Source organism: Anser anser (genome assembly GCF_964211835.1).
Source record: "Anser anser genome assembly, chromosome: 8".
Classification (NCBI taxonomy): Eukaryota; Metazoa; Chordata; class Aves; order Anseriformes; family Anatidae; genus Anser; species Anser anser.
In genome coordinates, this window is record NC_139728.1 from 17141708 (window position 1) to 17168748 (window position 27041).

Here is a 27041-nt window from a genome sequence, read left to right on the forward strand (position 1 = left end):
AGGGAGAACAAGGAGACCAGGGAAACATTGGAAAAACTGGTGAAGCAGTAAGCTTGAATTCTCTTTCAGATTTTATTTTTAATTCTATGTCCATTTGAGAGTGGAGTAATTTTTTGCAGTAACTTTTTCATTGTTTTTTCTCAAAGGAAAAGTTTGTTTTTCCTTTGAAGCTATAAGATGTCAGGTATACCTTTTGTGGTCTTTCAGGATCATACTATTTAAAAAAAAATACCCATTTGAAGTATTTGCCAGAGTTAATTCTGTTTTTTTTTTCCTAATATGTTGAGTGAACATTACAGGTAGTTGTAGTGATCTTCCAAAGCACGTTCAAGTAAATGAATGACCGATTCTTTTCCAGTGAAATGATTTGAGAGGCTACATTTAGCCTGAGATGTGTTTTGCAGACTGGTTTTGTCTGCCCTCTGTAAAATCACAGAGCACAAGGTGACCTTGAGTTGACATGTAGTCCATGTGCCTGGGCAGAATCGGTTATATCACATCTGACAAATGCTTGGCAAACCATTTATTAAAACCCTCCAAGGACAAAGGCTCCACGACCTGCAGGCAGCCTAGGGTTTCTCTGGCTATTTTGAAGTTCCTCCAATTGTGTAAACTGACCCTCTTCTGCTTGAAACAACCTTTTGCAAATGATAGCTCTTACTGCGTCCTTCCTTCATTCTGTCTTTTCAGGCTACACTGTCCTAAGTCACTTAGCCTTTCCTGTTTTCTAGATAATTTAGATCACCTTCTTACTCTCCTGTAACCTGTTTCTAACTCATCTCTACACCTATGACTCCAGCTTGTTGCCCAAGCTGCTTCAGACAGCTGAGTGGAAAGGAAAAATTGCTTCTTACAAGCCATATGTTTGCGTATACACCCCAGTTTTTGCAATAGTGTGTTGTTCAGCTTGTGATCCACAGTCTCCAATCTTTTGTTTTGTTTTGTGAAGTTATCTTTCTCAGTTTTTCCATTTTAGGTGCTTTTTTAGTGAATTACCACTTACACATGCTGCTTTGCAATTCTGCCTGCTGCATTTCATCCCATGCCCTTTTGTATTTTTGACTTCTGTCTGGGAATTATGAGCAGGTGTGAGCTTGTTGACCCAATGGTTGAGTTACTGAGAATTTGTGTGAACGTGACTAAATTGATTTTGTTTCTTGAGTTAATGCGTCCCAAAATGAGATACCACACAGTGGTTTGGACTCAGTACTGTCCTGTTCATGTAAACTGTTCAACTTAGACTGCAGTCAAAGCGAGCTCCCAATTGTCTGCAAAATACGAAGCAGACATACCTCCAAGCTCATGAGATGCTTGGTTACTGCTGAAATTTTCAGAATTGCTTCTAAGTCCTGGCTCCTCTGGACGTTATGAATAGTCCATATCCCAAGACAGAGGATTGAGAAATTGAACTCTCGGTCAACATTTAAAATATCTGCTTAGACAGGTACTGATAATGTAATATAAGGTCCATTTGAAAGCCAGCATCTCTCTGAATGTGGCAAGTATACTTAGCAGCAGCTTGATCCACAGCTTTGTTCAGCAGTTCATACGCATAGCAAAACACTCTCTTTTTTTAGATTGTAATTAGAGCTGTAAAACAGTGGCTTCCTTTCCTTGTGATACAATTTGGAAAATTGTTTGTTTGGTTTTTAATGTTGCTGAATGATTAGGACAAACAGATGAGTATTGGGGATTGAGGATGTTATGGTAGAGGAGAGAGAGTGGGTGGGACATCACAACACTATGTTGCTGTTATGGAGTGACTGTGTACTGAGACACAGTAATATAATCTGTCCATATAAACAGCATTTCTCTGCCAACATTACACTTGATTTTTCCAACAGTGTGCAAAATGAAGGCTTTATTACATACAAATTCTACTTTTTCAGCCTGTAACAAGTTAGGAAAAATCAGTGACATTTACTTGGTTTTTCTGTGCCATGTGCATCAAAATCCTCAAAATAAAACAAAGCTAAAATCAGTCTTAATCCACTACCTAAATAGCACATAAAACAGTCACAGAATTTACTTAACCTTAAGATTCTGAATTTGTCATAGACTTTGTTTTGCTCCTCAGTGAACTTGAATTCAGTGCACACATTTTCCACAACTCAGATGTTTTGTGTGTACATAATAATCACTGCAAAGTGAGCTCCATTCTAACAGAAATGTGAAACAGAGTAGCTGAAATGTATAATCAATTATTATATGTTATGGTTATGAGTAATAAAATAAACTACCTACCTAACTGCAGTCAGGAACAAGCTGCAAGGATAAAATAAAATATGCTTTATTCCCAAAGAAGGGTTATTTGCAGCCCTGTTACAGTGTTATAAATAAAGATAATTATGGCCCATCATTAACAATTCCCATACTTGCTGTTTGGGCAATTTTCATATAATAGAGGATGACATGATTCCTGCAAACTGACATGGTTGGCCAGCCATTGGCAACTACTCTTTATTTTTACTTGTGAATTTTAGAATGTCTTCTGTTTTATGTAAATGTATTTTACTCAAATGAGATTCACTGGCCCTCGATCCTGTTGTGTTACCTTTATTAACTGGCAGCAGAGGACTAATGCTCACTTTGTGTCTGTTCTTTTGGAGGGCAATATATACTATCTCTTTGTTAAACTTATGATAAAACACCTAAGGCAGGAGAGAGCCTTTCAAACATTCAGCACAACTCAGGAAAGGCCTTTCAAAATCCCCTCACTTTATTCCCCACTGTAATCTATAACAGTTAAGCCTTGCCTAAGTAAATGAAAAGCACTAGCAGAAAACGTTTTTCCAGATGTGATTCCTGATGCAACATATTCACTTCTGTACGTTTTGGATGCAGTTTTTATTTCCAGTTTCTCACCGGCTTCTGTTTGCAGTAAGTAATTTTTCTTGTCCTTGGTGTGCAGAGAGAATCCAAACTCCTTAAATGGAGTAAGGCATCCATCCTTATTGATACCTTATCGAGCCTGTGTTATCACATGCTTGGTGACACCAAATACAAACAAGATTTGTACAAATAACACTAAATATTTTACAATTACTGTACAATTTATTTAACAGTAAAGACAAAGGGAAAAGGACATTACTAGAAAGTTGGTAGTATTTTATTAGCCATTGGACTTCCTGTGTTTATGGTTTCTTCCTTTTGGGGGGGGCTTATCTATTGATATTTATTCATGATCTTCAATAACTGAGTTCTTCAAATTACAGAAAATGATATAAACTTTAAAGCCCACAGTTGAAGTATACTACATTAGTTTTTGCTATTGGGAAATCCATCACAGCATTCCAATTCTCTAAAAGAAAACTCATGCGTTTCGTGAATATTCTGTCAAAAGAAACAATTTTGAAATAATAAGTCCTGTAAATGTTAAATTCATAAGAAATTATGACAAGAAGCATGTGTCTGCTACTGATACCAAATGGTTACACCAATGTTTTTCTTCTGTTTCTTTCTATTCTTCTGCTTTTTCCCAGTATCATCCATCTTGTATCTTTAACTAATCTGTCTGTTAATATTCAAGTTCTGCTTAATATCAGCTTGGAAGAGTACAGATGGAAGCTGTGCACAAGCAGGGAAGTTTCAGCAGTGGGAGACTGGAGCATAATGCTTTATTGTTCAGTCTAGTAAGATGGGATATGTGCTGAAACGCACTCTCTCAATAGACTAGCTGTCATATTGTCCACCATCTGTTAGGTCACATGAAGCTGCTGACTCTTTAAAGCATGCTTCTGCAGAAGTATTTCTGGATGCTTGTCCAGAGTGGAAACTGAGTAGACTAAATTTACAAAATGTTCAGTGTGCTCGTAAGCTTAAAAATGACACACATTTTAATACTAGAGCAGGAATATTCCCAAGATCAGACTTCAGACACTATTCTTAACTGAGTTCTACAGTAAAAAAAAAAAAAAAAAGTTTGGCTACAGCATCTGCCCTGTTTCAAGGGGAAGGTGGGCAGGTTCAGGTGGTGCTGCTTGGCTAAAGAGAGCCCAAAGCTGAGTGGGATCCAGGGCTTTCCTTTGCTGTGAGATACTCAGTTACTGTACAATCAATAGGTGCAATTGAAGAGGAATCAGTTAAGATAGTGAAAAGTAACAGCCAGCAGTTAGAGCAAATTTACACTGCTGATGAGACAAAATCTTTTGGAAGTCATGCCAAAGGAAACAGCCATTTCAGCTACTGAGAAAATTGCCCGTACGTCAGGGGGAGGAAAAGCTCACTTTGCTGACATACCCAGCTGGATTTTGTATTCTTGTATCAGTGATGGATAGCAAGTATTTGAAACCATGTTGCTGCAAGTACCTCATACCAGTGACCTGTCTGTGTTACAGAGTCAGGGGTGATTTAGGAAAATGATTGATTGCGTAGTTTTTGTGGCACAAAACTGAACTCATCTGAACTTAAAGGTTGCTTGTCAGGACTGCGTTACTGTTTGATAGTGCTAGTGTTTACCCAGACCAGGGCACTCTGAATAACTAAGTGGAAGCTAGTTCCAATTTTTCTGTGCCAACTCCATTACACACGTTCAGCCCTTGCTTGGCCCATGGGCTTATAATTAGAAATCACAGACATTTCTACTCATATTGAGGCAGGGTACAAGTGCAGAACTTTTCCTGTGATGCAGTCAGTTTGTACCCAGGTTGTGCATGACATTAAAAAAAACTTGGCCTAGAAGAAAACCCTCTTAAAACTGGACTGTAATTAGGTGGCATTTTCAGAACTGTTTTCCCAGTTTCTTGATTGGTTATAATGTTATTCACCTTTCTTAGTCTGAAGACAGGGATTTCTTTTAAAATTGCAGGTTACTCGTACCTGTAAGGAAGAGGATAATGCCTCTCTAAGGATATTAACAGCTGCTCCATTTAGTTCGTACCTGATACAGGTACAGCAGTGAGCAGATGTTGTACACAAAGGCGTTATTGCAAGTCTTTGGTTTCAAAAGCCTGTCTGTGGTTCGGCAATATGCTAGTTTTGGTCAGATCACTAACAGAGCCCCATGAAAGCACTGGTCCAATAGAAATTCACCCGGAAACCTACAACTAGCAGGTGTTAGTTTTTGTTTGTTTGTTTGTTTTAAATCCCAGAGCTGGTATCAGCTGTCCACAACACCTCCTTCCTGACAGATCAGCTACATTTTTTTTCTACTACAGATTATATGAAGCCCAAATAGCAGCCAGCACAAGCCCTTTGTCAGGCTTTCTTTGTGTCCAGGCCTAATCGAGGCCACATCTGTTACAAGGGTGATCCAGAATTAGTGCGTATGGTACCAGGGTCCAGATGGATCGGTTTTAAAAATACTTGTAAGTACTGTTATGTCTGGCTAGTAAAACTGAGCTTAGATTAATGTTTATTTCTTAAAACTTCATTTTTATTATATTATGAGTTGTGGAGGTATTTTTCTATATATCAGCTGGGTATGAACTAGTAGAAGCTGACTGTTAGAGCATCCATTCTTCCTTCTTCTGCCCATTGTTCTTGGCTTTTATTTTAAGAGGTAGTTGATGTGAATCTTCAAGCATTGTCAAATAAGTTTTGATCTGTTAAAATCATTTAATATTTGCTCATTTGCTTTTTTGTATGCGTCATAAAGTCCCTCATGCAGTATGAAGCTGACGGGATCTCAAGAAATGTTTAAGTGGGAAATGAAATGAGCAGGCAGAGGTGATGACCATGCTGAATATGGAGGGAAGTAGAATGTACAGGTTAAGGATAAATTTTAATGAAAATTAATTGAAAATACCCAAAAGAATTTCAAAGAATAAAGTTAATGTGGTAAGATGATATTTAAAACTTACTTCTGGGATCTCATTAAAAGAACACAGAATGAGGATATTTGAAAATACTGAATTCTTCATGAAATAATGTTGGATTGGAAAGTTTTCACTTAACACAGAAGATAGTGTTAGCATACAACCTGATATGCAGCTGCTTCCACAGGAACTGTTGGAACCAGCTGAGTATTCATTCCTCACTACCAAGCTTTTCAATGGATTACTCCAAACTTGCGTTTTCATGAAGTATTCTGTGTGTTTTCAATTATTCAGCTACAGTCCAGTTTCTAACATGGAGCATATGTGCTGGCAAGATGTTTTGTCTGTCTTACGCATGTGTTAATTGTGATATCTGGTCTCTGATTTTCCATGAAAATGCTTCTGTCAAGAAGGTTTCTAAAATGCTGTTATTGTCATTGTAGAGTTTTACACATATCTTTGTAAATGAAAGTTTATGACTGCTTTTTAATTAGGTTTAAAACTATGATGATTTTTTAAACATTTCAAGGTTGTTTTTTTGGTTTACTTTTCTGTTGCCTAATACTTTCAATTTGATTTTCTGAGTCCACCACTGATTCCCAAAGGATTGAAGGGATTCTGGAAGACAGTGACTCAACAAATGTGCCTTGGAGTGTATTCATCCTCTTACATAAGAAGGAGAGAGGGTTGAAACCTCATCCCAGTCTTAGTGGCTGGTTTCTATGATAAACCAACCCCAAACTAAGATTTAAGGAGCCATGTGATCTTAAAGACAGTCCATGGGGAAAACACCACTTTATGGCTAATATATTAATGGAACAAGATGCTTTTCTTTCTGATTGCACTTTCTCTTCACTGTGTGCTACTATTTGTTTTGAAAACTAAAATGATATTCCTAGGAAAACTTTTTCTCTCTTGCCTCTGCTGGTACCTGCCCTAGCGTTATCTCAGTCTTGGACACTTGAACTCTGTTTTGGATGGAGAGGTGAAAGAAGGTTTAGTTAATCTGTCATGAATTTTCTCCTTTGTTCCTCCTGAAGTCCTTATTGCTTTTCCAGTTTCTTTAGCTTCAGTTCTTGTTCAGTATTGTTTTGCTTTCCATACATACCCACTTCCTGTCGCACAGTGTTTCTTTTCCTTCTTTTTATCCCCACAAAAATCTACTTTCTTTTAGTGTTTCTACTGTGAATTTTCTTTAATTAGTTTCTTTTGAGGGACAGCATCTACAAAACTTTCTACTTCATAGCCAACTTCAGTCCTTGCTCTGGAAGGCGTTGTAGGCTAAGCCTAATGTGCTGGGTAACAAAATAGCACGTTCACACTTGCTGCTTCCTAGTCATTCCTTCTCTCTCACACCAGAGCAACTTATTGAGAAACACAATACTTCTGGATTGAAAAGGGGACTTGATCAGGGGCTTTATAGCAAAAGTTTCTCTGCACGCAGACGGGGCACGGCTACCCATCTTTCTAATTGACACCTTCAGCCCTCTAAACAGTGTGGCATTGACTGGGCACTCAGGAGTGTCTCTGTGGAGAGAGAACAGGTCTTGAGTTACATCTTGGCTCTGATTACATCTTACTCCCTTTCTGGAATAAGAAAATCAAAGTGATTAGTCTTCAGCCTTTTGAAACCAGACCTCTACAGCCCTCATCTTGATGAGCAAAAGTACAGGGTAATTCTTTGTCTCACAGATCTCTACTTGGTATTGAGGCCCATTGTCAGTCATGAGTCACGGCAGCAGTGGTAGCTCTCATTCTCAGAGTTAGTCACGAAGTCCCTCGTTTCTGCCAGTGACCTCTGAGCATTGCCTTAGTGCCAGTATCACCAGGACAAATCTTTGACAGCTGCCAAGAGACGTCTTAGACTGACACATAATACAGAAGTTCAGACATACAATACGTTACTCCAGCAGCCATTGAGGTGCCTGTTTGTCTCTTTAGCCCTTCCACAAACTTATTTGTGCCAGTGTTATCAACCTCAAAGATGGCTATCTCAGTGGCTCATTGCAATAATTTTAACTATGAGATTTCCAGAGTAGCTAGTAGTTCAAAAAAAAACTGAAGAAAATAAAAAGCAATCCTGAAGCCTTAGTTACTTTGCACCTGTCATGCTAAAGTACTTGAGACTGAACTGTGCTGAAATTATACAGGTAAAGAGCTGAAAAATGTATTTATTTTCGAAGACAAATCTCAGATTGGAATGTTGTCTTTCTGATATGAAATGATTTCTATGGAAAAAAAACAAAAACAAAAAAACTATTACTAGGCTTATGAAAAGAATATAACTGTCCTAGGGAGCATAGGAGTCATGTTTAAAAAAAAAAAAAAAAACTCACTTTAGTGCCAGTCTAGTGCTAGTTAAGCCAGTACATTTCTACACGTGTATGGAGAGCAATGCCAACGTGTGAAATGCCGTTTTGTTTGTACAGTGCCTTTCAGAGTGTTACAGACAATCCAGTTGTGTATTATGGACTGCTAGGAGCTTCCACGTTTCTGTCATCTTTCGTGTGCAGTCATGCAATATACTCCGGACACCTATTTTTCTTCAAGCTCAGTGTTCCATACTTTTCTCAGCTGGGGCCTTGCTCTGTAACTTATTTTCTATTTCTTGGTTTGATAATAGCGGAGTTATTCCAGGCACTGGGAATAAGATTGTTAAAGGTACTTCATACCTTGTTTCCCATTCCATGTGGTGGTTCTGTTCTACACAGTGGAAATTTGTGGGAGAGTCTCAGGAGAGAGTTTTACTTCATTTTTAAAAGGGCTGGAAGGCTCTGATCCCCTGACTTCAAAGGTGTTTGGGGCTACAACACTTAAAGGGAAATTCTGGCAACACCTCATCCAATATCGTTTTTGACTGTCTTTTACTTTGTTCTACTGAATTTATTCACCTTGAACTTTGTGGTTAGACTGAAGTGCCGGCAGAGCAATTACTACCTTTAATTTTATGTTTGCAAAGCTTCTAGCACTGCAAGATTGACTTCAGAGGCAGACCCTAGGTGGTGGCATGGTATCATTATTAAATTAATGCAGTTTCTATAAGTAGCCATTTACTGTTGATGAGTCTAAATGCAGTGATCCTCTTGCCTGAACTGTAAGCCAGGTTAGCTTGTGCAATCATCACTTCCTGCCATGAGCACTTAGACAAATAGACCAGTAGTTCTCAGGGATGAAGAACATGCTCCACTGCCAGGTTTTTGGGGAGCTGCCAGCCGTGAACTTGGACATTGCACTAATAATTCTCCTTACTTTTTATCGCAGGGATCAGCTGGCTTACCTGGAGAAACTGGGCCATCTGGAAACCTTGGTGAAAAGGTATAAAAATGTATCTGACTGCTCAGCAGCAAAAATCGGAGTTAAAAACCATTGAGGAGATAAAATATTGGGGACAGATCATTTACTGTCCCCAGACAAAGCTAGTATTTGTGTAGCTATTTCAGAGAACAGGGATGTATTAAATGGTAAGATATCAAATCTGACAGATTGCTGATAGATTTGATACCTTGTTCATGTCACGACATTTACTTTACCATCCATTGCTATTGGTTCACAAAACTGGCATAAATGATACTTGGTGTATTCAATAGTTGCTGATTAAGCCCTGCTACATAGTTACGAGATGAATGTAGAAAGATAAAATTTGGCTGTATGCATTAACTGAGTAACGAAGGCAATGTTGTTAGTTTTGTCTGCTGTGCAGTAACAGTTGTGTTTATGAAAGCAACGTTTGGCAGACAACCTGACTAGAACAGTATAAATAGCTTAAGCATATTTGACGTGGTTTTATTTAGGTGAAATATTTTAAAACTGAAAAACAGGAAACTATTATGGGACTGCATGTCAGCTTCAATTATAATAAAAACATAATTGTTGGAATGATCCAACATCATTTTTATTTCTGCCCTGCAGGGCTGAATTATTTCACCTGGACTGGTGGCTGCTATTTAAAGAGACCTCATTGTAAAAGTCTTTGCAATTTATTAGCGCATCCATGAAAATCTGATGATATTTTTTTATTTTTGGTTTATATAATATATGAACAGAAATATATCAGTGGAAAGCACTATTTCTGTAAACTAAAAATTTAGAAAACTGTCATATGGTTTTAATCACAATATCATCTTAGAATTCAGCATCAAAGGATTCTTGTTCTTCATAATTACACTTCACCCAACAAAGATTACCTTGGGATACCGCTGCTAGTTTAAGTAGGAGGGGAGGGAAGAGAGAAAAAGGCTAATTATCAGCAAATGGAAGCAATCTTCTTCATGGTGCAATAATTATTTTCATTACTGTGCTGGTTCTATAGAATTGATCTTCCTCTTTTATGGATTAAATGCTGTGGTGCAGAAGTGCTATGTGGTTTTAAATGATGAATGTACTTTGAGCACAGTTATTTTAAAGAAATGTGCCTTTAAAATATGTAATAAATACAGGTAGTACACATGACGTAGTGATAATGCTGTAATAGAAGTGTGATCTTTGCAATGGAAAAAATCTGTGGGCATAGAACTTGGGCTGGATATGAAGTGAATAAAAGATAAGAAAGTTTGCAAGACAAGAATGAGACCCTTTTTACTCCACCTACTCCAATTGATTTCTGCTGCTGCTTGTAGGGCTGCCTTGCTTTTAGATCTCTGTTTTTCCCAATACATATTGAAGAAATGAGGTAGACGGGAATGTATTTTTTTTTGTTTTCTGTGGCAAGGTTTATGGGTTAAAGAATGTGGTACATGCAACAGAGACAAGGGATCTGCCAGCAGCAATTCACAGAGACTGAAGTAGTACCGAATCTATTCTCTGGTCATCTAAGAAAAGGGAAGACACACCAACTCAATTTTATCATTTATTAAAAAGAAAAAAAAAAAAACAAACAAACCGCTTCTGTTCCTGAAGGGCAGTCCTTAAACCAGTGGTGGTATTACGTTCTGCAAGTAGTTGTTTCCTTTAGCAATCAAGTCGCTTATAGATTGTGGACTATAATCTGATACAAGTCTTTTTGCATCACTGTTATCACTGTTACATTGTTAGTGCAGGTTAGCCTTGTTGGCACTATATGCTAGAAACAATGGACATGGGACAGAGCACTCACTGTTACTTTCTTTTTAATTTTTCATTAAAGGGAGAGCGAGGCAGTCCAGGACCAGTAGGTCCTCCTGGAGAGAAAGGTGTCACGGTAAGTCACAAGTAATGTAGAATCCATATTTACATTACTTAGAAAGGCACTTTACTTTCCAAAACAGATAAATTCTCACCCTTCTGACGGTGCAACCCTTATAGAAAAGAGTAGTATTTATGAGGCATTGTTCCCCAGAAGCTTCATTAGCAGCTTTAACACCCTCTGAGTGATCTGCTGAATGAAGCAGCAAAATAACTGTTTTTGAAAATGGCTTTTGGCAAACGTGGATAAAAAATAAAACACACTGAACTGAAAGGAGAGAGAAATAAAGGAAGGAAAGTAAACGAACAGTTTATTACATATGCTGGGGTAACGCAAGTTATTCTAGTTGACAGGTTAGTAACCAGTGTGACCTCTTTAATTCTGCTGCACAGCAGTACCCAGACAGCCCCTGGGTACCACCCTGGTTGGAGGATTGACTTCCTGACAGCACCACTGGTCCTAAATCAGGATGCAACATTTCATGCATCATTTGGCAGTCTAGAGGCCACGGTCATATTAGGTGGGTTATCAGAACACAGAAGTATAAAGCTATACATGTGTGGCCATTGCCAAATACACATGGAAGTTCTTGAGGAGATGTAGTAGGGATTTGACTGTGCATTTGTTTGCAAGTATCGTGGTCGTTCCAGAATGAACAGAGAATGCTTACAGACTTAACTGTTCATAAGGAAACAGGAAGGGAGGTTATAGGCAATGTGTAACACTTAACCTTCCCCTCATGGTCATAGTGTTCCTTTATAAGAAATTTTTGGTCTCAAAGCAATGTTACTGATGAGGCTCTGGGGTCATACCATGATCTTGTGCTCTGTCAGTCTCAGGGATTATTTTGTACTTTTCTTTTATACAGTATTAAAGTCAGTGTAGAGCTGGCATGCTGGTAGTTTGACATACTCATTATCCATTGACATAGCATGGGTACTCTGTCCCGTGATATCTGGCAGTAATGTGGTAGGCTATGGTGAAGCCTCAGTGGTTCTATGTAGAGGCTGCAGATGTGGGCCTGTGTGTGATGGACAAGGGCTTTGGACAAGAGCTGTGCTTGGCGTTTTGTCCTGGCCAGTTCTGTCCACACCAGGTTGTCTCCGCTTTCTGTTCCCATTGTCACAGCTTTGTCATGAGGATTTTGGATGGGGTTAACAAACCCTACAGGATGCATTGCCACAGTTAACTGACTCATTAGGTGTATATAACAACCACTGAACTGAGTGGTTAGTATTATTCTGGGCCACTGACTCTAATCACATTTTTCCTCCCCCAAATCAGCAGTCCCACAAAGAGTTATTTCTAGAACCAGCTAACACTTCGGAGTTTTAGACATTTGAAAAGTTCTGTTCATCAGGAGGAGCTCACATTGATATATTGTGGTACTGGAGAGGAAATTTTGCTTATTGGGATATCTCCGAGAATTGCATGACTAATTTTGTGAATGTGACTCTAAAATAATGAAATCAATTTAGAACTCAGCAGACTTTGTTTCAGGAAATCCCTGTCAGCTATTGCCCATGTGCAGGGAAAAACATTCTTAGGCTATTTTTTCTGTGATATATCCAATATCTGGATATTTTTGTGGTATATCCAAATAGATCTCTGTTTTCTAAACAAAGCTTTGAGAATATTTTTTGCAAGATTAAACATTTTATTAATTTACTGCCAATTTTGCAGGTAACTAACTGGATTTATTATTGTTGTAATAACAGTTTTGATAAAATTGTGTCCTTTTCTGTATTTATTTCAATTCTAGGGCTATCCAGGACCTCCAGGAGGCCCTGGGCCTGTGGGGCCTGAAGGATTACCTGTAGGTATAAAATAGTGCTTTGGTTTGTTAAAAAATGTGCCATTGTTAACTTGCCTTTTTGCTTTGCTGGAATTAAGAACATTTTCTAATTGGTGCTGCAGTCTGTAAAACTGTCACGAAAATTTACCCATCCAGACACAAAGTCTGTTTACCTGCTCTTTACCAGGATAATCCATGAGAGACAGGAAAAGTAATTATATCATTTACTCACTGATATAAAAACTACTCAGTTGATAAAAGTAGAGGCTTAAAATTTTTTAAGGATGGTTTATTATTGCACAGCAATTTTATTCATTGATGCTTAATATAATTTACATATATCATATTTAGTTTCATTATTAATAAAAATATTTTCTGATTTACTTATGTAATTGTGTTGTAATTTGGCTGTGGGTCATCAATACACAATGGTTAGGCTTTTTGAACATAATGTTTCTGAAGTAAAAGTTTGAGGAATTTTTGGACATTAGACAAAAGTAATGTATCCAACAGTCACATCGTGCTTTCTTACTCAGAATAAAATTACATAGAGACTACTATTTAGATTTTAATAGATAAATTGTACTAACACAATTAGTTGAATTTGAACCATGAATAGACGTTACTGATTTGTGTTGGCTACATTAGCTATTACTAAGTGTGCATGAACCCCATAGTTTCTAGAAATCTGTCTGTAGAAGACAATAATAAGTTTTTTTGACATGTAGGGACCTTCTGGGACAAGAGGACCACCAGGGCCACAGGGACCTAAGGGAAGAAGAGTAAGTAATACTGATGTATGAATCTGATATGTGACCCACGTACAGTTGCTTCCACTGAATTCTGTTCCGGACTCCAACTATTTGTACTGACATCAGACGGATGATACTTGTAATCCCACGTAGAAAGCAATATGATTCTTCATTTCTTCTCCCATTCCAGTTAAATAGGGGTTTGCCATTGATTTCAGCTGAGAACAGGACCAGGACAAAAATTGCAAATGGCCTTGTTTTCTGTAGGCATAAATATGCAAATGTTGCCATTTATAACTACCATTGGACTGTTTTGGTGTTTTAGGAACTGTTTTCTTTATCAGCATGTCATTTATATCTTTGGAAATAAAATCAAAGTCCTCAGTGGCTGTGAGAGGAAAGAGCAAAGTCAGAAGAGGATGTAGTCGAGCATCTCTGACTTCCAATTAGGCTGTTATTTGCAATTCCTGCATTTTGAAAAAATGAAATGGGAAGCCATTTTTCATTTTATGCAAAGTCCAAATAAACCAAGAGGGAGTCTGTCCTTATCAAATTGTATGAGTATTCGATCACAGTGCATAAAACCAGTTCAGTGAAAGTATTCCACTTTGTTACCTTGGTATTGATGGCTTCATGATTTTCATAAACACTTTCCTTCATAAACCCCACCAGTCATTTCCTGGGCTTGGATGCTCTTACTTCTGCAGTCTGAGCTCAAGATGCCTGCAGGAAGCACTGGTGGCTCATTGTATAGATGCTTTTGGTTACAGCATGAACAACCTTCTTCTGACTGGCTTTACAAAGTTTGTCAAAAATAGCAGTGAAGCTGCACCCTTCTAGCCATCAGGCTAGTGGCACGTGGAGGAGGAGTACATATATGCAGACCCATTTTCACTGGAAAATGCTGATGCTTGAGCTTCGTCTGAAAAAGAAAAATCCTTTGGGCCTTATCTGTCTTTTTGAGTTTGTTTCACCAATCACCTATAGGTTGCAGTAAGTTCAAAGGCCAGCTGAAAAGTAACTTAGTGCAAATAGTTGTCTCTAAGATTGGAACTGATCTGCTTTCAGGATGTATGTTTTAATTCCAGTAGACACAGCATTCCCTTAGAAACTCCTCTTTTGATCCTTCCCTCTTGGCAGTCCATCTGCCAGCATCACCAGAGCTGGAGTCAGAACCAAGCTGCTGACATAAATGTGAGTCCTGGAGCCTCTCCTCCCTCCCAGCATCATCTGCTACCTGGTGATTGTTTTTGTGGGGTGGGGGACAGACTTATTTTAATTTAGATTCTGTTTTGAAGGTAGGAGATATTTTATTTAAGGAGTATCACATCATCTGCCAACTGAGACAGGAATTTTTGAGGGAGTCTCTATGCCTTTGGCAGCACATCATGGAGTACATTGCTTATAATTAAAGATCACTCAAAATAAATCCCAAACATCACAAGCTCTGTGGAAGTCCTGGTTCGGAGTTGTGGTTTGTGCCTTTGCCTTCATCCAGCATGACTGGGAATGCTTCATGTAAGCATGTATTGGAGCCGATCCAGGTCTTCAGGCTCTGTGAACAAACTCCCAAGGAAACCATTGAGAACTTTTTCAGCTCTCAAAATCAAAATATCAGACCCAAAGTGGACTCTCGCATAAGGAAAATATCTGGAGGCCCCTGAAACCTGGGGTTTGTCATCACTGGATTCAGAATGACAAGTGTAAGAACCCTAAGCTCTGTGTGGCAGCCCTTGGAAAAATGCGTACCGCAGTCACATACAGAAGTTAAATAGAAGCATATGGAAATTCCCCTTCACTGTGACTGAAACATCTTACCCCATCTTCATAGCTGGAATCTGCAGGAAGTCTTGGGAGTGCTGACCCTCCACTTCTGCACTGTCACAGAGTGGAATTCCTTCATGTCATAAATTCTGGACCTTTCAGCAACCAGTCCACATCCAAGATTACCCAGCAGCCTACTTCTGCCTGAGAGCATCCAGCTGCTCAGTCTGCAGTACGCTGGGGAGTTCTGGCCAGCTGAAGGGAGGCTGTCTGGGAGCCTATGGAGTACCTCAGTCAGGGGGTTTTGGGGGATGTGCCCCTGAGCACAGAGGTTCCTCAGCTCACGTTCAAGACTTCTGGAAGACAAGCTGGTAGCAATGTTGGCAGCCATGAAGGCATTGACGCATTTTTTAGTTCTGTGTGTTAATGTAAGGAGAAGAAAACTAGAATGCCAGAGACTGGTGCTGCTTTTTGTCCATACGATAATCTCTGATTAACACAACAGTTATCTTTAATTTGAGAGGAAGAGTTCATGAATCGTTAGATTCACTTAATGAGTGAGACTGGATTAAAAATCTTAAGAATTGCCAAGTTTCTGAGCAGTTAGTAATCTTCAGGCTGATGTTTGGTGTTTTAAAGCTTAAAAGCAATAGTTTTTCTGCTCTTATTTTCCTGGAATTCTGCTCATTAAGAGAGATAAGTAGCTGCATAGTGTGCTTATAATGTTATTTTCTTATATCTTTTCTTATATCTAGGAGGTAGGATGAGGAAAACAAAAAGAGTTGATTGGCATTTCTTGCCTTCATATATGAACTTTTTTTCATTTGATTATCCTTGAGTTTTCTATGCAATATGTTCCATTTTAGAAATAAAGCTGAACTCTTGCCAAAGAAAAAAGTAGTAGCAATCATTTGGCAGCCTTACTCCTCAGCTCAGTTGCAACCTAAATTAAATAACAGCAGGCAAATTATGTGTATCTCTCATTCTGTCCTAGTTATAGTAGGAAAAGATACAGATCCAACCCATCCGTGCCAATAATGAGTCACGCTGTGCTATTTATACGAATGTTATGGTGTGCTTCTGATAGAATATTAAATTGGCTTTCCCTTGGATTCCAGCACTCTACTCTATGGCAGGCTAACGGTAGGTTAAAAACAGGCATTGCCCAGAGACAGAAGCTGAGCTTCATGTTGGTTTCTGTTACTTTGTTTTCGATTCAAAATTATTTAGAGAAAGGTTGGTGTTTTGAATGATACGCCACTTGACTTGGTTAGCAACGATTAAATCAGTTGTCATTCTCTTCCTAATGACTGGGCTGTTCATGCCATCTCCACTGAAGCGGCAGTCCCTGTGTGACTAGCAGAAAGGTTTTGGCGCATTACACACATAATTCAGAGAGAATCCTATGCAGTTTCCTGACAGGGCCATTTCTCAAACTATGGGCTATGACCCCCATTATGACTAAAAGGAAGTCACAAGTGTTTAAAAAAGATCTATCTGTTAATATTATTAATGATAGAAGATAAAATTTCTTTATTACACAAATTCATACAATTAAAATGTGTCCTCCTTGAGTATTTCATCTTATCAGCCCTGTTGAGAATGCAAAGACACATGACAGGCCACGTATCTAAGAAGTCTGAGAAACACTAAAATTAGTCTGCAATTGCTAACCTTAACACTCTGAATTTCCCCCTCCCTGTGTTCCCCAGGGGATTCCTTTGCAGCCTGTCCTTGAACTTCTATCTCCCCTTAACCCCAGCTCATTGACTCATCCTCATTTCATCTCAAGGCTTCCCACCTTCCCTTTCCCTTCCATTATCGGAGAACTTTCTCTTGAAAGCAATGTCAGATCATGGGACTCTAAACCTGCTCAGTCCTCCTTGAGCTTTCATCACAACTCATTTGGTGTGCATTATAGGTATCAGTTACAGAAAAAGAGCAGATCAGTAACCTGACGTTAATTTAATCCAGATGTTTAGCTTTCTGTTAAGTAATGCTGTATAATAATTCAGTAATTGGGCTTACACAATTACATAATCTGAACTTGAGACCCAGTCCTGTTTCCCTTATCAAGGCCTCCATCACCCTTGAAAACACTGTTAGTCTTTCAGTCCTGATCTTGGAGTGTGTTGAAGTCCCTAGGAGTTTCTCCGTAGACTTTTAGTTGTCTTTGGGTTGGGACCTTTCTCAGCAAGAGCCCTGCAGCAGCCAGGAGTGTTGTCGTCTCTTATAGCTTCTCTTCTTTTCTATTCTAGCGAAAAAAGAAAAAAAAAAGTGCCTGTAAATAGTCATGATTTGATCATAACGGGGAAGGTGGCCAGGATAACACAAGGATTGCCTCACAAAAGCTGTGTCCAAAACTGCCAAAGGTTTCCGAAGTATTCAGACAGCTTTCCCTGCCTGTTCCTTTTCCTCATCCTGTGTTTCCTGTTTGCTCCCTCATGCTGGCCAGAAGCAGCAGTGCTGAAATGCTGGCAGATAAGCTTCTCATGGGATAATTATGGCTTGGCCAGGGGATGTAGTGATATATCAACTCACAGGAAGGACCTTTTCTTGAGACTATTCTGTTGCAAGATCAAAGCCTAACAGATTCTGGATTCCAAGTTACCGACCAGCCACTTCTTTTACTGTAGCTCCAGAGAGGGGCAGGTGGGTGTTCATCATCTGTTCTGACAGAGGTTTTGATGTTCGTTGGTAAACCCAAGTTAGAGTGAACAGAGTTTTGCCATGTTTTACCTCAGAAGCTCAAGAGGGACATGGAAGCCACAAGCATTTTTTGAGGGGAAAGTAATATAAATAAAATCAGATGTATTTCCAGCACTTCCAACAAAGTCTTTTTACAAGCCCTGCATTATTACTTGATAGAACACTTTACAACTCTGTGGAATCAGATGTGATTGCATGCCCTGCACTATAAACCGTGACCCAAGAAGTAAGGCTCTCTACAACTTAGTAGTGCGCTCCAAAAATGCAGATCTTTTTCCTCAAGGCAATGCCATAGCACAGCAGTGTACTAGTTCCTTTTGCTTGGTACCAGCACAGCCAAGAAGCCACCAGGAAAGCTGTCGTCTCTCTGCTGTAAAGAGCCCAGCTCTGTTGTCTTGATATTCATCTAGCTCTTACTTTAAAGTGGTCATTGGTTTCAGATTGTTATTAACTGGTTTTAATTTTGTTTTCTATATACAAACATTCATTGTGTTTAGAGTTATGGAATACCCTCCTGAGTCAGTGTGGATAAAATGTTCTTTTCCACTTAGCTCATTACCTATTTTAAGGATTTTTTTATTTGCTTGTAAACTAATGGATTTGCATTACTAATCTTAAATAATCATATCTGAACATCTTGGCAATAAATATTTGCTATATTTGTAATAGCATAGCATAACATAATAGTCTTTGTTCATGTATTGATTGTAAAATATCAATTTACAGTAGACAGTTTATTTTAATAATACAGCAGTTTACTCTGTGAGATTATAAATTGGTTTTAATCTTGCCTCAAACAGGTTTACTAATGGAAGAAATTTATCTGCCTGTTTTAAAGTTTTACAACCTAACTGGATTTTTTTACATGTACAACCCATGCTCAAAAGCAAGCACCCCATATAACCAGTGCTCATCTAAATTCTTCTAAATACATGTTGCATGCTTAAAAAGTGGATGAAAAAGAGTGGAAAATATCTGCCTGCAAGCTGGGTCTAACAGAGTCCCTAAACATCTTGTTTACATTTTTAAAAACAAGCAAAAAGAAAACCTTACATTCACATTATAGTAAGCCAGTAATGAATTTTATTATTTGAAGCTCTATTTCACACTTAACATACAGTGAAAAATTTTCTTTGTCCTGTGGATTTTCAGAGTACATGTCAACAAAATGTGTTTTCCTCTCCTAAAGCTTGTGTTTCATCGCCCTGCTGATAGCCTGAAATAACATGCAATTAATGTTCCTAATCACTTGTTCAATATTCAGGGACCTAGAGGTCTAGATGGTCCTCCAGGAGAACCAGGGACACAAGGCGTTAAGGTGAGTGCTTGCATTGCTCAGTACTTTACAAAACATTTAGATAGATCATGACTGGCAATATCCCCCACCCCACCCAAAAAAAAACACACCACCTAGTGTGTTAGAAGTCATAACAAGTTTCCATTTAGTCTGGGAGAAGCCTTGCAAATTTCTGCCTTCTTCAAATATTTCCTTATTATGGTATAAATTCATCTAAGCCTGAATCCGCAATTTCTGCACTTAACCCAACATTTCAACGTGGAGCAGCTGTATGCAGCTTATCTAGCAAACGCGCATAGAACTCACATGGTTTTGGTTATTTATCAGGGAGAAAGAGGAGATCCAGGAAAGAAAGGCACTCCTGGGCTCATTGTAAGTATTGGAGACAATCTTTATATTAAGCCTTAATGCAGTTAACACAAGTTTCTGAGCTGTGTTTGGAAGTTATCTGAAGCCAGCATCATCTTTCAATATTTCTCTTTGACCAGGGCAAAGCTGGAAATCCAGGACAAAGAGGAGATCAAGGTGCACCAGTGAGTATGAAATGCTCTAGTACTTCTTCCCAAACACCAAATACCATACTTCTTTATCACTCGTATAAGGGAATTTGTCTACTTTGGAGCAGCTGGAAAACTAACATAAGAGTTTGTATTTTTTCATACAAAGAATCAGAGGCAGAAGTGAGAGTAAGTGTGAACATGGTGGTCTGCTGCTAGACCAGTGTTTTCATGGACAATTGCCCACAGTGCATACCTACGGTATGTTAGCAAATTGCAGCAGAATGGCAACTATGTGTAGCTTGGGGGTGCTAGAAGTTGTTTTGCTAGTAGTTTTATTGTAGTTTTAAGGGAGAAATTCATTGTGACATAGAAAATAATTGTTTGACGGATTTTAGACTACATGTGTGCCATCGATGTTGGGATAAATAAAGAAAAATATATGAAATAGATATCGTGTAGGAGAAAATTCCTCTTTTTTTCAATGGAAATCTAACGTGTTCTGTTTAAGTTTTTCTTTTGCAAAGGAGGTTATTAATCAATCCTAATGGTACAGTATTTTTTAAAAAGAAGGAAGCAGAAAAGCAGAAGCAAAGCAGTAATGGTAGTGATTTTGTGCTGAAATTGAGACTCAGCATGCTGGTTGCCACTGCTTTTCTCTTGCCTCTTCTGGTCAGATCTAGGAGCCTGGTGCCTCTCACCTTTGACAATGGGTTTTCATTTCCTGTTCCTTCACTAGGACTTGTGTGTGTGTCTATATATACACAAATGAATGAAGCAAAGCCTCATTAGGCTGAAATGATGGGAATTAGTACATTTATTGCAAAGTACAAGATACTGCACTAGTACTACAGCTGCAGTTTCTAGAAGAGGGTGTGAGACGCATGCAATGAGCCAGGATGAGCAGAAAGAAAAGTGGGGTGTGAACCCTTAGTGGTACCTCAAATACAGTTTGTAGGACAAGACACTCCTAACGTTATGGTTAGGTTGAGTCTACACACACAAGCAGAACATGAGACTAAGGAGAACAGTGAGGATCTGATAAATGGCAGGTCAGCCAAGATCTATCCCTAAGTAAAAAATATTATTTTTTTAAAAAAAAAAAAAAAAAGGTTTTGTTTGGGGCTTCCTCACCTGCCACAAGGGCCAGTGATATGGCAGTGCATGTCATCCAGAAGAAAAAATTTCTTAGGTATTCCTGAGCAAGTGATTGAGTGAGCAGAAATAAGAGAGGGAAGTGGCTTTTCACAGAATGTGAAACAGCTTGTTTCCTACAGATTTTTTATTTTACTTCATTTTATTTTTAACTTTGAGGGTATGCCTGGGCCTCCTGGAACCACAGGAGACAGAGGACCAATGGGAGAGCCAGTAAGTTGATCCTTATGCCTGCTTTAAAATTTTTCCACATATTGTACTGGATTCCCGAGTAACTCAAGCTCCATTTTACCAAGATTTGTTGTTGTTAGCAGCGGTTAGGTAGGAATTGTGGGGTAATTGTTCTAAAACTACAGGGCTAGAGTCTGCCTCCATTGCTTAGCCTAACTTGTAAATAAGGAGACCTGTTAATCATGTTGGGAAGCACTGAAGTAAGGCATGCACAACATAAGAGAGCATGGCAGAATCTGGATTGCAATATTAGGTGGCTCTACTGTGTATTGAGGTAGACATCCAAGTTATGGATTATGTAAATGTATGTGCCAGTACTGATGTTAGTGGTGTTTTTTCAGACAAATTTTAGGATTGTTATTCAGAAACTCAGGAACCACATCTATTTGGCAGGTTAAAGTTTCAAGAAAAAAGAGACTGTTCTAATAAACCTCAGACATTCCTCTGCTGAATGGATTCTTGTTCTGATTATTATTATTTCAAAGCCACACTCACTTTCATGTGGCTAAAGTTGTAACAGACAAACGTGAAGGATCTGCAGCAAATACGTACAAAGTACTGAAATATGTAGCCGTGATAGGAATACTATTGCATCACCATCTCTGGGGGCAAATCAGATTATGTAAGTCCAGTGAAAGAGCGTGCTTTCCTAGAAGGGGGACTTGGGGAAAGGCTGCCACTTAATGGTGCAGAAGTCTGAGTTGTCAAAAAATGTGTGGTTTTGTTGCTTCTGAAATGATATTTTGTACATCAAACAACATACAGTTAATTTAAATTTTGAAAGTGAGCTGTTGATATAAAGTGTGTTATTTCTAATATTATTTCTAAAATTATTAAAAAATATTTCTAGTAATCCTTAGGCTGACAGATGCTTATAGAAAGCCATTGCACACTGGAGAAGCGTGGTCTAGAAAAATTCCAACAGCCAACATTTTAGAAATTTTAGCAAATTTTCTTTTGAATAAAATTGCCTGTTTACTTCAGTTGCCAACTTGTAGGAATGGCAAAATGTGTCAACAGAAAATGTATTTTCTAACCTCTGTTATTGGGTTCGTGTCACTTTTTCTCTTCCATATAATCTAATCTGTTTTACTTAATGTGACATCTGACAGCCTTATAACGCAAGACTTATACATAAAATTCCTGCTATTTTCTGGTCAATACTGAATTTTTATATACATTGAATGACAATCAGCCTTATCTAACTTAAGTGGTCTACTCTTGAGGAACCTACGCTTCTGTTGTTCTCATCATTGTAGAATCTATACGCGCACTGTCAGCTATGAAGGAAGCTGTGAAAATGATGCAAGACATTTCAAAATGAAATGCTTGGCTCTTTTTTTAACTGCTTTTGCAAGCAAGTTGATTTCATCTTCTGACAGCTGGTCACTATACAGAAGCCAGCTGCTGAAACAGTTTCCCTTGCCCTGTCACTAGTTCTGCACAGAGCAGAAAAATGCAAATTATTGATGGAGGAGCACAGAAACTTATGCAATTAGAACTATTTGTAGTAGCAGGCTTGATCTAAATTACATGTTAACCTGACCTATTGTCAGGCAATTCAGTGAAAATCTTGTTTGCAAATTATCTGCTGTTAATGGTTAAAAGGAATCCCTATATTACCCTGTTTGGCGTCTGGATTTCCCTGAAAGTCACAGGGGAAAGATGTGTTACCAATCTAGCAGGCTTAGCTCTGCGTGAATACTACGACTTGACTCCTGAATCAAACTGAAGCTTTCTGACAATTGCGTTGTGGAATGTCATGGAATTGCTGCAAACCAAAACCCAATGGACTTAGTGTAGCCCAACTGAATTATCAACAGGAAATTAACTGCGGTTTCAGTCATTCTTCACACTTAAATGAATCTATAGGTTAAAATAGATGCATCTGCTGAAGTGTTCTCCTTCACATGCAGTTTACATTGGTACTGCAAGGGAAGAACAGACTTGTGTGATCACTGCCAAGTCATCAGGAGGAGGAAAACCATATGCGTAGCTTGTAAGGAGGAGGTGAAATAAAAAAGAGTAAATACTTGCTCAAAAGGCTTCTATCACCAATACGAGTAGCAGCATCTTTACTTTACATGAGATTTAATAGAGCAACAAAATGTTTTGAATGTAGAATCTCCTTAAACTCAAATGAGTCCAAAAGAGGTAAATGGGTACGAACTTTCTCAGAGTTCAGACTGGATACATCGAGGGGGTTGATTTGTCTTGACATATGTTCATAGTGGATCTAGAAACAGCGGTAAGCTGTTACAAGCAAACTCTGCTCCCCAGGCATGCAAATTCCATTCCATATGCAGAGGTGGACAATCTAACATGCATAGAGCTTGAGCATGCTACTTTAGAAAGAGATCCTCACGTGTGTTACTGCAATCTATTATTTATAGTAGGGCTTATAAGAAAATGATCGTAGCATATTTACTGATATTATCAAAAAGACTCCAGCCTTCACTCCATTACACCTCAGTGATTGTTCTCTGTAAACATTGTTAAATCCACAAATCCACAGTGAAGCACACAGTAGTTGCTTTCAGTTAATTCTGTACCAGACTGTAGGCTTTTCCACAAAACAAACCAGACAGTCTAACAAACCTTAATTAAACAAAGTCTCAGTTAATCAAGAGGAGAGCTTAGTTCAGATAACAGTTTACTTTTGGTCTATAAGAAGAGACATCTGTGTTATTCTTGGAAATCTGTTATTTTGGTGTGAAATCTGTTATTTCACTGTGTCAGGACTGGCGATGAGGTCTTTGGTACGTATGCTTTCATGGTACTTGCATACACTGTGGGATTCAGGAGGAAAGACAATGAAGTATGCTTCTTTGTGCCAGTTGGTAGAGTTCTGAAGAGACAAAGTCAAGGCTGTACAACATAATTTAATGTTAATTGAATGATGCAGCCAAAATTTTGTTTAATGGCAGGGTCCAAGAGGACAACCGGGGGATGTTGGCACTATTGGAGAAATGGGTTTGGAGGTGAGTTTTTAATCATCTATATACTAATCACAAACACTCGAGCAACAGAATATGCCTAGACAATGTGTTCAGAAATTATTTTTTGGATTACATGTAGCTGACTTAAATACCATGACTGCTGAGAGTCTCTCTTAGAGCTTTTGCAAAGCAATAATGTCTGAAACAAGTACCTCTTTCTGTTGTGAGCTGTTGTCAGGCATGCATTCACGACATCTGTAGTAAACAACTCATGGGGGGAAGAAGAAACATTCTCCTTGCAGTTAGATAAGCTTATCCAAGACGGGGGGTTTGCAACTGGAATGGTATTAATCATATGTCCTTGCAAATGGTAGATGAAGAAAAGCAGCTGCAGGCTGTCTTCTTCCTAACTTTTGCTTCTATTTTTTGCTTTGTTTTTAATATCTCTTTGAAAGAAGTATGACAGAATGTATTAGCCACGTTTGCAATGAAGTAGATGAGGGATGAGCTCGCTTAGAACAAAAGGAATTTGGCTTCTTCAAAGAAATGCACTGCCTCAGTCACCCAGAACCCAGTCTTCTGACTGCCTGTTAAAAACCAAATCAGAAAAAGGTTTAAATATAAGCTCTACAAGAAGTAATCTGATACCATTAACCCTGTGAAAGCTGAAGACCTGTATATTTGTTTTCCAGTGTCTGTATTTACTTAACTCCAAGTCTAAACAGTGATGGAGTAGTCCGTAAGATTTCCAAAAGGTAGATTATTGCTTAGCTTGCTAGCAATTTATGATGAAAGGTAAATGCTTAGTAGTATTGCTGAGTCTTCAGTATATTACCGCTCGATGGTACAGTTCTGAATGCCTCTATACTCTCCTGTCAGTCTATAGTAAGACCAAGCAATTGTTTTCTCTTATTTTTATTTTTCAGACATGCGGTTTTCTAAGTGTCTCATGTCATATTTTTGCTTGTATTTTGTCTGTGTTATTTGGTAGTAGCAAAATTATTATTGATGATCATGTGTAACAATAGCTCTTGTACCATGCAGGGACCTCCTGGCCCTGAAGGAGAACCTGGAATGCAGGGAGAACCAGGCACGAAGGTAAATGTTGAAAATATTCTCTTGGGCTTTTTAAATTTTCCGGTTTCCAAAAAAAAAAAAGGAAATCAGAGTGATCTGACTTATTAGCCAAGTAGATAGCGATACAGTGTGTGAGCCATTAAGCAGTATTGTCATGATGATTGCATTATCTGTAAACCCCATCATTGTTAGAAATATCAACTTCAAGATTTAATTTTCTTGTGATATTCCAGGGAGATGCTGGACCTGCTGGGAAGGTTGGAGAACCAGGCGACCAAGGTTTAAGGGTGAGCTCTGGGTAAATCTTTTCCAGAAAGAAAAGTATGTTACAGATGTGTCAGAAATGCAAGTCAGAAAACCTTGATTTGTCAGAAGATTTTAAAAGAGTGTTGTAATGCCATGACAAGTTAAAAAGAGTATTGATTGTGAAGGTGAAATTTTTCTAAGTGTCTCATGTCACAGAGACCCATGAATAAGTGGTTTGAGCAGGAAACTAAATCCAAGGGTGTCTAGCCCAGCTGTTAAGATAACAGCACAGAATACTGCTGTGTACAGATACCCAGTCTGGGTGAAATAATGGGAACATTATAGTCCCAGCAGAGCAAGCTGTCCCTCTGTACCACTGTCTCATGCAGCTGATTTGCTTCTGGTGCTGTGGATAGCTCATTCAGCAACTAGTTTTACCAAACACATGTGTGCCTGCTTATTCTTTCTGCATGTGTTACCTCTTTCATGTGACAGTTGCCTACCTTTGAAGGATGATAAAAGCTTTTAAAATGCTAGAGACAGGTTTTATTCAGGGCACTTGTAAAAGAGCATAAACTGTATCCTTTTAGATTTGAGCCTTACCATTGAGCTAGTCTCTTGTTCTGTTACTTCCTTGCTGTTATCTTTTTCTCCTGCCCAAAATCTCTAGCAAGGTACATTCCACAATTTGCCAGCCCTGGCAGAACAGTAAAACCTGGTACTAGCACACAATAGAAGCTCTGGACTTACCATACTTCTATGCCTGAAACACCGTGTTATTAGTATAGGACAGCTTGTATTTGCTGTTTTACTATCTGCATCAAAAGTTGCAAGTTGCCACTGTCTTTGAATATCAGGCCCTGAGAAACGCAAATATTCTAAAAATGTCATAGTAGATAGTACTGTTGGTAAATGATGAGTTTTTCATGGCCCTAAACTGAGTCACTGAACATACCAATACAGTAGTTATCCACATAAACTTCCATAAAATGGAACAGAATAGATGTATTTTTGAGGTTACTGTAATTACATGTCATGTACTCTGAAACTAAGCAATCTCAGTGCCACTGTTCAAATCTTCAGTGTTACATGAGCATAGTATTGCCTCAATTTTCTAATGTAGATTGTCTTCTACATGTTCCGGTGTTCCAGGTTCACAGGGCTGTAACTGTCACTGTAAATCTGTGAAAAATGAAGACAAATTATCACAGCAATATAAAAGTAGTCCAAAGTTCAGAAAGTCCAAAAAGATGATAAGCATATGTAAGAGCAGTCTGAGTTCTTCCAAGGCAATACTTCTACCTGGAGAAGTTCTGTTAGTGGCAATAACTTTGTTTTCAATTGTTCATTTCTGCAAGGGTGAACCAGGACCTCCAGGAGAAGATGGTGTTCAAGGAAAAGATGGCCCAAAGGTACATTCAGTTTTTATGGCAGATGTAAAGCAGTCATATTAATTTAAAGACCAATATATCTTTTTGCCCCCCCCCCCCCACTCTGTTTCACAAGTTCACCAGAGCCCAGCTGAGTAAGTTCAGTTTTAACATGGGAGGCCCTATATATTATAGGTTTTCCTGTGCCTTTTAGGCACAGACCAGCTCTGCAAGCTCAACAAAGCTGAATGGCTTGACAGAGAAATGCAAACTGAAGAACTGAGTACATCTT

General features: G+C 38.6%; 1 protein-coding gene across 4 annotated transcripts in view; it reads left to right on the forward strand.

Annotated features, from left to right (window-relative positions):
• The window catches only part of COL24A1 (collagen type XXIV alpha 1 chain), a 135020-nt gene that overhangs the window by 73649 nt on the left and 34330 nt on the right, over window positions 1–27041 (forward strand). For all 4 annotated transcript variants that reach the window (XR_014587622.1, XM_083847170.1, XM_083847168.1 and 1 more), the window contains exons 24-36: window positions 3–47; window positions 9018–9071; window positions 10879–10932; window positions 12680–12733; window positions 13441–13494; window positions 19202–19255; window positions 19562–19606; window positions 19723–19767; window positions 21046–21099; window positions 24045–24098; window positions 25101–25154; window positions 25367–25420; window positions 26738–26791. Coding sequence is in view for 3 of the 4 variants with exons in the window: in XM_083847170.1 (XP_083703296.1) it covers window positions 3–47; window positions 9018–9071; window positions 10879–10932; window positions 12680–12733; window positions 13441–13494; window positions 19202–19255; window positions 19562–19606; window positions 19723–19767; window positions 21046–21099; window positions 24045–24098; window positions 25101–25154; window positions 25367–25420; window positions 26738–26791 (675 nt within the window). In the remaining variant the exon portion in view is untranslated. The remainder of the gene's footprint in view (window positions 1–2; window positions 48–9017; window positions 9072–10878; window positions 10933–12679; window positions 12734–13440; window positions 13495–19201; window positions 19256–19561; window positions 19607–19722; window positions 19768–21045; window positions 21100–24044; window positions 24099–25100; window positions 25155–25366; window positions 25421–26737; window positions 26792–27041) is intronic.